The sequence below is a fragment of the Salvelinus sp. IW2-2015 genome, linkage group LG17 (assembly GCF_002910315.2).
Source record: "Salvelinus sp. IW2-2015 linkage group LG17, ASM291031v2, whole genome shotgun sequence".
Classification (NCBI taxonomy): Eukaryota; Metazoa; Chordata; class Actinopteri; order Salmoniformes; family Salmonidae; genus Salvelinus; species Salvelinus sp. IW2-2015.
This window is the reverse complement of record NC_036857.1, coordinates 2,903,075-2,915,262: the sequence shown is the minus strand read 5'-3', so window position 1 is coordinate 2,915,262 and position 12,188 is coordinate 2,903,075. Positions and strand designations below refer to the sequence as shown.

The 12,188-nt window shown below is 39.1% G+C and overlaps 1 protein-coding gene across 1 annotated transcript in view; it reads left to right on the top strand.

The window, feature by feature from the left end:
- The window catches only part of LOC111976390 (A-type voltage-gated potassium channel KCND1-like), a 78,881-nt gene extending 72,171 nt beyond the window's left edge, over positions 1-6,710 (top strand). The window contains exons 4-6 of the mRNA XM_024005191.1: positions 5,117-5,212; positions 5,428-5,675; positions 6,268-6,710. Of these exons, the coding sequence (XP_023860959.1) occupies positions 5,117-5,212; positions 5,428-5,675; positions 6,268-6,469 (546 nt within the window). The 3' untranslated portion in view covers positions 6,470-6,710. The remainder of the gene's footprint in view (positions 1-5,116; positions 5,213-5,427; positions 5,676-6,267) is intronic.
- Positions 6,711-12,188: the final 5,478 nt, after the last annotated feature.

Sequence of the window (12,188 nt, the reverse complement as noted above, 5' to 3'; positions counted from 1 at the left end):
CTGGATGATAGGCAAGTATAACTGTACTGAAGTAGACAGTATACTGAAATGTAGTAGACCATAATATACTGATGAGTAGGATAACTGATGATACGGCATTATACTGATGAGTAGGCAGTATTTAAACTGTATGATGAGTAGCATGTATGACTGCAATGAGTCAGAGCAGGATACTGGATTGATTGCTTCTTGATCCGAAATGATTATCTCATCTCGATATATGACGCCCAGTCCAGTCCATTACCCTGTATCGCGTATAGGCCTTTAGATATACTGAGAGTAACGCAGTTTATTACTGTATAGAAGTAGACAGATAATGATGAGCAACTACACAAGTAATATGCATCTAATTGGAGGTATAAGTGGGGCAAAGTTCTTATAAACTTTGATGAGTAGGACATTTTATACTGAATGAGTAGACAAACTGATGAGTAGCATCTATACTGATGACAGTTATACATTAATAAACTTTTTTTTTTTGGAGACCGGGAGAGTAGACCAGTATCACTGATAGACGCCTAGCCACCCAATGTCTTATACGTATTAAGAGTAAACGGAATCCAAGTAATACTGATGAGTAGGGCAGTCATACTGAATGAGCAGACATTATATACTGCATGACTAGCACATAATAACTGAAGCATGATCGATCTGTTTAACATTGAATACTACGAGCTACACAGTATACACTGACTGAGGTAGTAACATCTATACTGCTGATTGATAAGACATATAACTGAATGAGAGACAATATCATAACTGCGATGAGTAGACAGCCCCTATACTGACATGAATATAGCAGATACTGATGAGTAGACGTAGATTATACTGATGAGTAAGACATTAAACTATGAATAGACAGTATACTATGAAATACGTAGGCAGAATATCTACTGGAGATAGAACATATTACGCTGATGAGTAGAATATTTATACGATAGATAAACAGATATATTGATGAGATAACAACTGCTAGTAATATTGATAGCAAGGCAGTATACGTTGATTTAGCTAACATTTGTATGCCACCTAATACTAATGTGAATGTAAACAATAATTTTTCCTAACTGAATGAGTAAAGACATTATCACTATAAGTTAGACATTCTAAATACTCAAGTATGAGTAGGCTTCGAAATGGACTTTATACCTGCTAGGGACTGATGAATCACGCCCAATATAGCTGATGAAGAGAAGCACAGATTATATACTGGAATGAAAACAGAGTGGGGGTGAATAACTATATAGCAATTCCGGCCGACATATTTAGCTTATTGTCACTCACACAGTATTACCATGATAGGACAGAGGCTTTATACATACAGATATAGCAATAAACATCATAACCTGCCAGTAGTGCAATAGCAACCAGAATACATACGATGAGAAGTATTACATGTATCATAGCTTGCATGATTAGACAGTTATATTGAAGTGAGGTAGGCAGTGAGTTACCATGTATTATAGAATGCAGGGGTAACTGCCGATAGACATTATACTGAATGAGTAGACATTCATACTGATGAGTAACATTTTATATACTGATAAGGTAGAACAATGGCAATTATATACTAGATGATAGGCCATATATACTAATATTTGAGTTTATTTAAATGGCAGCGAACTATACTGAATTGAGTATACCAAAGCAGATATACTGATGAGTATAAAGATATAATACGAAACCACAAAATGCCGAAAACACACCTAAACCGAACATCACCTAACCTACACCTGACACCCCACCCCATCGAGAACACTACCCACACCACCAACCCCACACGCGCTAAGCAAGCCACCTATGCATCTCACATCGGAGCCCCAAAACGATAATCCACCAAAACCACAGTGAACGAGCCAGCGCGGGCGAACACAACAACACACACAACACATCCTACACATACCCAGCGTCAACAAGCATCAAAGTCTAGACAACAATCCCCACTATACTGAACCAATCTCGAAGATACGAATCACAACAACCACCTACAAACGAGCAACAACCATAGACATCGAACAACCAACACACACACACCCACAACAACGTACAACAAATGAAGGCTATATAACAATAGCCTTATCTGAAATTTGAGATAGTATCATATTGTTATACTGTGTCCGGCCTGAATGAACATCTACAAGTCGAGGGACAACTCTGTAATAACTGAAACATGAATATACATTTTTATGACATCTGTGAGTAGAGAATTAGACGAGGAAGCGATCATCCCATCACCTGTCCATAGTAGGCAGATATAACGTGATGAGAGACAGACCGACCCCCAACAATTGAACTACACTGAGTTCCACAGACAAAAATGTAAAGTAGCACAGATAATACCTATTATCTGACAAATAGAGATACAAGAGCTCATATTACAACTGGACCACCGATATTAAGGCTATGAACGTACTTTACTATGAGTAGACCATTATACTGATGAGCTAAGGACATATTGTTCCTATCTGAATTGGAGAATAGCCAACAGTCATATGATTAAGAGTAGGCCGCTAGATATAAGTTAGCTGTAGTCAAGAAGGAAGCGAACGAGTCCCGTTCTTCTCACACTGTTATCGTATGAAGTCCAGACATTATAACTGCCATGAGAATAACATTATACTGATGAGTAGACATTATACGATAAAGTGAGACATTATACTGATGGAGGATAGGCAGGTACTGATGCAGATAGACATATTATCACTGAGGAAGAGTGGTAGACATCGATGAGCGCACTGGAGTCAGACACTATTACTAAATGAGTTAGACAGTATACTGATGAGCTAACATATAGCAATAGCTTCACGTGAGTATGAAGCGATTCTTATACTGATTAGAGTTATATTCATCAGAATATACTGGATGAGGTAGACTCAGCAGGTAATACGAGAGTAGACATATAGCTGAATACGATAGACAATATATACTGTGAGTGAATGTACGCAGTTTATACTGAAATGCAGTAGGAACATTACATATACTGAAGAGTAGAACATTCATGATCAGATGTTATCCATGACTATATAATATAAATATACCTGAGAAAGTTCAAATCGAGGTTCTAGACAGTGTATAGTGTATGCGAGTAGGCAGAAGAGTGACACGTTACTAACTGAGACAGATAAATATCGTCCCCGACCAGTATACTGAACATCGAGTAGAACATATGTATAGACTCCCGATGTACCGTCCTAATCTTATCCCTTCCCCAGCTTCATACTGAGCCAGCCTAGACCATATAAAGATTATTCAATACTAGATAGAGGTAATAAGCATAGGTAATATAGCTAGATGGCAGTAGGCAGATATACCTGATGAATAGAAAACAGTCGGCGAAGGCTGTGAGCTGAATGTGCAGTAAGACGATTATACTGATGGAGTAGGCCAAGTATACTGATGAGATAGCAATATACTGGAAAGTACAACAAGATAATAGAAGCGGGCAAGTTCCTAACTGATGAGTAGGCAGAATATACTGGATGAGTTGATGGCGAGATTATACTGATGAAGTTGAACCATACAATTATTACTGTTAACTCCCAAACTGTAAGCAAAATGAGCGAATTACTAGACCCATGAGAAGTAGCGAGCCAGTGCTCCAAAACCTAATATATAGAACCGGTAAAATAAGACCAGAATACGCCTATACTGAAAAAAAGTAAGTATTGAAGATTATATAAAGCACAACTACAATTCAGCTGATGAGTAGACAGATACCGTCAATACTTAGTACGAATTGATCATGGCAAGTATACTGATAGTTAGACCCATTATACTATGAAGTGAGACATTAATACCCTGAAGTAACATTATACTGGAGGTGAGTAGACATTATACTGATGAGTAGACTAGCTAATCCAGCTCTGATAATGATGTAGACATATATACTGATAAGTACGACATATACTGATGAGTAGCGAGTATCACTGCATATGAGAGAATAGAACAATTTACCGAAATGCAGTAACATCGTCATAAACTGCAACGAATGAGATAGCCACATATCGGTATACTGCCATGAGGATTAGACAAGCGGAATACTGACTGATAGGTGAGTACTATACTATACTGCATGATAGGACATAAATGTAATACCTGTGAATGATTGGTAGACATTATACTGATGCTAGTGAGTACTATGGCAGTATACTGATGAGTAGCGGAGTATACTGATTGAGTATGACATTATACTGAATGAGTACAGTTAGAGCTGAGAAGTTCAGGAGTATAGACATAGCAGTAAGGCGTAGGATATACTGATGAGTAGACAGTTATAGCTGATGTATAGACAGCTATACTGGATGAGTAGACAGATAATATGATGAGTAGGCAGCATGAGCTAATAAGAAACTACGTCCAAAATGAGTAGAGCATAATATAGTAACATTGATGATGAGATGAGACATATATACTGATGAGTGAAGAGTATACTGAGAGTAGACATTATACTGATAAGTAGACATATACGATCGAGTAGGCATATAGATGAGTTGCGAGGACAGAATTATACTGATGAGTAGGCATTATACTGATGAGTAGACAGTATACTGATGAGTAGACAGTATACTGATGAGTAGCTATATGATGAGTAGGCAGTATACTGATGAGTAGACATTATACTGATGAGTAAGCAAGGTCATTATACTGATGAGTAAGACAGTATACTGATGAGTAGGCAGTATACTGATGAGTAGACAGCTATACTGATGAGTAGACAGTATACTGATAGTAGATATATACTGATGAGTAGACAGTATACTGAGAATGAGTAGAATTATACTGATGCAGTAGATAGTGTCTACTCATCAGTATAATGTCTACTCATCAGTATACTGCCTACTCATCAGTATAATGTCTACTCATCAGTATACTGCCTACTCATCTGTATACGCTCTACTCATCAATATACTGTATTATTGCCTAAATAATAACTCATTCTACAATGTTTGTTGGACAAAATCACCTCCCATTTGTGTTTATAATGTGAAGTTTGCTTACCACAGCAATGCGTTGCCAACTACTAATTCAACTATTGATGTGATCGTGTTACACGGATAATGTCTTCTTGTGTGGCTATGTTGGGCTAAGTGAGTTGCTGTCTTGCTATGTCCCTCAGGGTGGTGATGGTGACAGCACAGCTTTTTGTGTGAAGAACAGGTCCGCCTTTGAGCATCAACATCATCATCTATTGCAGTGCTTGGAGAAAACCACTGTGAGTGCGGCTTTTTTATCTCATGGATCATTTTGTCTGATATGTTTATTGCTCACTTTGATGTACTGTATATATACTCGGCAGTGTTTCACGCTGTTTCACACTTTCAGCAGTTATGAGAAGTTATCATATAGTATACAGCCACCTGCAGCTAGTTTAAAGATGGCCGTTCAGAGGCCAGGATAGACGTCTTTCTTTCTTTTATGTGTCGACAGAATCACGAGTTCACCGATGAAGTCACCTACAGCGAGGTGTGTATGATGGACTCAATGGGCTTCCGCACCAGCCGCAGCACTTCCTTGTCCAGCCAGCAGGGGGCCACCACCACCTGCTGCTCCCGGCGGGCCAAGAGGAGGGCCATCCGCCTTGCCAACTCCACCGTATCTGTCAGCCGAGGAAGTGTGCAGGAGCTGGACACGCTGCACGTCACCAAGACACCTGTTGGTACTCAGTACCCACAGAGGTACTGTACAGCACATACTATCCACCTGATCCAAGGAGCCCACTCCTCCCTTTCTATCTTTGCCTCACCACTCAATCACCTGTAGAGGCTGTTGATGTTTTACTACATTTAGCTCTGGCCTATTCATTAAAAAAAACATTCTGCTGATCCTGAATTACAAGCTAAGTTCGAATAGTTTCTAAGTTGTTCAAACTCTGCTGGCTCTAACTATTTTGATGCTGTTGATATTTGTCAAAACAACCTCCATGGGTTTAATGAGAAATGTAGCCGAAAGCAATGGGAAAATGTATTTAATTTGTCACTGTAGCGTGACATCGTTTATTTTTAAGGGAAACAGTTGATAATGGTGAGTTTGTTTGTTTTATTGAGCGCTTGCATTTTTATACATAGTTGCTATGATGGATGTATCACTATACAGACGGTGGAAGAACAAACTACTTGTCTAGAATACACTGATCTACTTACAATGATGACACATAAAAGTCCTCTCAACATAAACACATTTGACTATTTTGGGGTAATAGTGACAGCATTGTCTAACTTTATTTGTGTGTGTGTGTGTGTGTGTGTGTGTGTGTGTGTGAGTGAGCAGTCGCTCCAGTCTAAACGCCAGAACTGAAGACCTGAAGCTGAACTGTACTGACTACACAGCAGCCATCATCAGTATCCCCACTCCCCCAGCCAACAGTCCTGACGAGAGCCTACCTAACTCACCCGCCATCCCTGGCATCCTACGCAACTCTCGCTCCAGTATCTATAACACCCAGGAAACTGTCAAGATCTCCTCTTTATAACCCTCTGAAGCACAGGAGCTTGACCCATTGCACAAATCAAGAGGAATGGGGTCCGTCAGAGAAGAACATAGGAAAGAAGGATGATAACGTCCACACTCTTTGCAAATGCTTCACTCCGATACCAACGTAATGTCTACTGAATAGTCAAGGTAGGGGCAGCGTGAGAAAAATAAAGTAAATTAATTGTAACTATCCATTTGATGTGCTGGAACAGTTACTGTGAGGTTGACCTTTTGGCCCAGGGAGATACGGGGGGGGGGCGTTTTGAAGCAGTACCACAGACACAATCTGAGCTGACCAGGAACAGATGACAATGCCTCTTGGACTCAGAGAAGGGACACAGATGGATGGTGTGGTTAGTAAGACTGCTTTTCAACAATAATATACCCACCGTGGCATCGAAAGCCTTTAACTTTTTCAAGATATGCAACGTTAGAACAAGCAGGAAAAACTAATATACATAATGTGTGTAAAGAAATTGCAGGGAGAGATTATAAAGATTATGAATAATTGCACAATTATATTGATATTTAAATACATCTTTACAGATGGAAATATGAATACTGTATTCTGCAATAGATATCTTTACACAAATTAAATTGAAAATAAAGGAGTGATCGTTAGATGGTACTACATATGTAACATATTTTGTATCATACGTCTCTAAATCACATGCATCTTCAAACTTTACCAAAAAATGTCAGTGTACTGACTAGCTTAATACAGCAGTGCATGTTCCTGTTCAGTAGACGGTGGAGAAGAGAAGCTACTGATATTAGTGGTGTCAGATATGACTAGCTCATCTGTTTTTTTTTGCATGTTATCTTATTCTTTCTCTCAGAACAGTTTGTTTGATTTATTTTTCCTGACAACAACATTGTAACGTAATAATGATGTCTGCACCAGAAGTGTATATTAGGTAAAAAATGAATTAAATAAAAAACATTCAGGCATGTTCCTCGCCAGAATGCAAAGTGGGTGAGTCCGATTGTATGGTCTGTGTGTAGTAGGTTGATTGTATGGTCTGTGTGTAGTAGGTTGGGAGGACTTGTGTTAATTGATCACAGATATGCATGGATACCGTTGTAGGTATTTTACATGTTTTTTCCCTTGGGAAATCAAATGTAGAGGAGGGATTGAGCAACATCCATTGTCAATGAGTCATAAATAAGGGAGAAGAGGTTACCAGTAAAAAAAAAAGTATCTATCCATCTTTGAGTTCACAGTAACCTATCATTGACATCCATTATCATCACAGTGTTAATCAGTTCAGACCCTCTTGTAATATTGGGCTCCAGGTTTAAGTGTATGCAGCCTGTTGACGGCTGTGTAATACACAAACTACTTTTCTGTTCAACATGCTAACATATCGGTGCTGTTACTGTACCTGATTGGACTATGAGATCTGGTGTTTACAAGCCTGTACCTGATTGGACTATGAGATCTGGTGTTTACAAGCCTGTACCTGATTGGACTATGAGATCTGGTGTTTACAAGCCTACTTTTTTTCTCTTACAGTTATTATAATTTGCATAATATTGCAATGAAAAATCTGAAACTGTGCACTACAGCTGTTTTAAAGTTACTTTAGTATTTATTCGTTAGCTTTATTTTGGGTTATATACTGCAGATAGGACTAGAGTAATGAGCACTGTTATGGATAACTTCAGATTGTACACCAGACAATAAGATATAACCAAAGATTTTTGGCATCCATTACTGGACGCTACAGGTTTGCCTATACAAAACGATGCCATAGATTCTTCAACAACCTGAGGCTCCCGAGTGGCGCAGCAGTCTAAGGCACTGCATCTGTGCTAGAAGCGTCACTACAGACCCTGGTTTGATTCCAGGCTGTATCACAACCAGCCGTGATTGGGATTCCCATAGGGCGGCGCACGATTGGCCCAGCGTCGTTAGGGTTTGGCTGGGGTAGGCTGGCATTGTAAATAAGAATTTGTTCTTAACTGACTTGCCTAGTTAAATAAAGGTTAAATAAAAATAAAATACTAACCTGGTATTGGCGATACTCTCTTCCTTTTCGAATCTGGGAAACAGTTGTCTTATACAGGAAATGTCGTTTCTAAGACAACTGGTTTCCAGAATCGAGAACGAAGAGTATCGCCAATACCAGGTCAGTTGAAGAAACTATGGCAGCGCTTTGTGTAGGCCAACCTGTAACGTGCAGTAATGGATGCCAAAAATCTTTGGTTATATCTCATTATCTGGTGTACAATCTGCAGCTATGTTATGGACATCTCACACATATTTGCCAACATTAATTTCCAAACATATATATCTATATGAATCACATTATTTATTGCTACTACACAACCTTCCACTCAAACATTTATTTTATTCATACACCATCCATATATATATATATATATAGCATATGACACAACTTTACCCAGCTGTTATCCCTTCCATTAGTGTAAATAATGTGAATATATATATATATGGATGGTGTATGAATAAAATAAATGTTTGAGTGGAAGGTTGTGTAGTAGCCATGAGAACCGTATACATACTGCTCCTCATAAACCTGATCCAATGACAAGTGAGCGGACGTGTAGGTTCAGCAGAGGTGGCACCAGTACTCATGCCGGCAATAGAGATACACTGATTCCCTAGAGCAGGGGTATTGAACTCTTAGCCTGCGAGGTCTGTAGACGACTGCTGGTTTTCTGGTCCACCTGATAATTAACTGCACACACCTGGTGTTCCAGCTCTAAAGCAGTCCCTGATTAGAGGAGAACAATAAAAATATGCAGTGAAACGGACTTGGAGGTCCAGAGTTGAGTTTGAGGGCCCTGGAGGATGATGGTTGAAAGAGACCAGAGGCACATAGGTGTGTATTCTATTCCACAAATAAAGCAAGAAGAATTCAGAAAATGGTTTTGCTATCAAGTTGTTTGTTTGTTCTAGTGTTTCCTTCATGGTGAGATTTGATGAGTCACCAGTAGGGGGCGCTACAGTGTGTGATATAAAATCTTCACCTTTCACCTTTACGCTCAAATGTAGAGTAGAGTCCTGTTTCTTAATCCTGGTCCTGGGGACCTAAAAGGACAAACGTTTAGTTTTTTGTCGTAGCACTACACAGCTGATTCAAATGATCAACTCATCATCAAGCTTTGATTATTTGAATCAGGTGTGTAGTGCTTGTGCAAAAAACAACATGTTTGTCCCTTTAGGTCCCCAGAACCAGAATTAAGAAACACAACTCTAAATTAAAAATGTCTCCCCTTTGTGTCCCCAGAACCAGGATAAAGAAACACAACTGTAAATTAAAAATGTCTCCCCTTTGTGTCCCCAGAACCAGGATAAAGAAACACAACTGTAAATTAAAAATATCTCCCCTTTGTGTCCCCAGAACCAGGATAAAGAAACACTGCGAGTAGACAAAGGATGACATAATCCCAATGGTTTATTATTTATTTATTTATTTATTACAATTACCAACAGTCTGTTTTCATAAATAGTGCAGAATAAATACCTTGCAGTTAAAATCTCAAGTACTGTATGATTAGTTTAAGACCACTGGATGATCTAACCATAATATGACCTGTATTCGGTGACGCTGTCCATCTCTGTCTGTCAGTCTGTCTTAATCTTCCTGACATTGGTACTGACCTTTGAAGTGCCACTAAACATGTTTAAAATGACATCACTAACATGATTTGTGGCATTGACTGTCAGAGCTAGCTAGAGAATGACTGAATGGTATTCACGGCTTCACTCCTATTGCATCACAATAGACCATTAGGCCTCACTGTCACCATGGTTACTGGGGTGTCTTATGCAATAGCCCGTTTTAGAAACCCACATACTTTGTATTACACCTAAACTTTTTCAATGAAATAAATGAATAACAAAGAAAGAAAAAGATGGAGACACCGTATAATATAAGAGTTCATCTAAATTGCAAGTTCAATTTAAGGACATGTAATACCTACAGTATGTGAAAAAAACAGTCAATGCATCGGCTCACTACGATGGAAGATGTGGTTTCTGTTAGTAGAGATGTCTCTGTGGTATGTGTTTTTCTCATGAAATGAAAGCAAGCATTGCAAGTACAGTACTTTTATGATAATCATCATCGTAGACATCCAAGCATTTCTTCAACACATGTTGGCTACTAAGTTACATCCAAAGCAAATAATTAATTAACATGATGCATACAATGATTATCTTCAGTCATATTGCAACAGGGGAAAGTTTCAGAGTGCATTTTATCTGTGCTTAACTAAGTGCTTCTTTAAAAGTACCCTGGCAGGCAGCCCTGCCACACAAAAAAGATGTTGGCTCTTAGATGGCAATCACCTCACAATTAAGGCCTGGACAAATATACTTGAATCTGTAAAGAATAATCTCAGCTAAAGCCCAACACATACAGTTGAAGTCGGAAGTTTACATACACCTTAGCCAAAGACATTTCAATTCAGTTTTTCACAATTCCTGACATTTAATCCGCGTAAAAATTCCCTGTTTTAGGTCAGTTAGGATTACCACTTCATTTTAAGAATGTGAAATGTCAGAATAGTAGTAGAGAGAATGATTTATTTCAGCTTTTATTTATTTCATCATCACATTCCCAGTGGGTCAGAAGTTTACATACACTCAATTAGTATTTGGTAGCATTGCCTGTAAATTGTTTAACTTGGGTCAAACGTTTCAGGTAGCCTTCCACAAGCTTCCCACAATAAGTTGGTGAACTTTGGCCCATTCCTCCTGACAGAGCAGGTGTAACTGAGTCAGGTTTTTAGGCCTCCTTGCTCGCACACGCCTTTTCAGTTCTGCCCACAAATGTTCTATAGGATTGAGGTCAGGGCTTGTGATGGCACTCCAATACCTTGACTTTGTTGTCCTTAAGCCATTTTGCACAACTTTGGAAGTATGCTTGGGTCATTGTCCATTTGGAAGACCCATTTGCCAAAGCTTTAACTTCCTGACTGATGTCTTGAGATGTTGCTTCAATATATCCACATATTTTCCTTTCTCATGAAGCCATCTCATTTTGTGAAGTGCACCAGTCCCTCCTGCAGCAAGCCACCCTACAACATGATGCTGCCACCCCTGTTCTTAGGTTGGATGGTGTTCTTCGGCTTGCGCAAGCCTCCCTTTTTCCTCCAAACATAACGATGTCTTATGGCAAACAGTTCATATTTTTTTGTTCATCAGAACCAGAGGACATATTAAACAGTACGATCTTGTCCCCATGTGCAGTTGCAACCGAGTCTGACTTTTTTATGCAGTTTTGGAGCATTGCTTCTTCCTTGCTGAGGCGGCTTTCAGGTTTATGTCGAATATAGGACTCGTTTTACTGTGGATATAAATACTTCTGCACTGTTTTTTCCAGCATTTTCACAAGGTCCTTTGCTTTTGTTCTGGAAATCTTGATTGCATTTTCGCACCAAGTACGTCATCTCTAGGAAGACGAACACATCTCCTTCCTGAGCGGTATGACGGCTTGCGTGGTCCCATGGTTTCTCACATGCGTACTATTGTTTGGTAACAGATGAACGTGGTACTTCAGGCGTTGGAAATTGCTCCCAAGGATGAAACAATTTTTTTCTGAGGTTCTTGGGCTGATTTCTTTTGATTTTCCATGATGTCAAGCAAAGAGGCAACTGAGTTTGAAGGTAGAATTGAAATACATCCACAGGTACATCTCAATTTTGACGACACAATGATGCGTCAATTAGCCTATCAGAAGCTT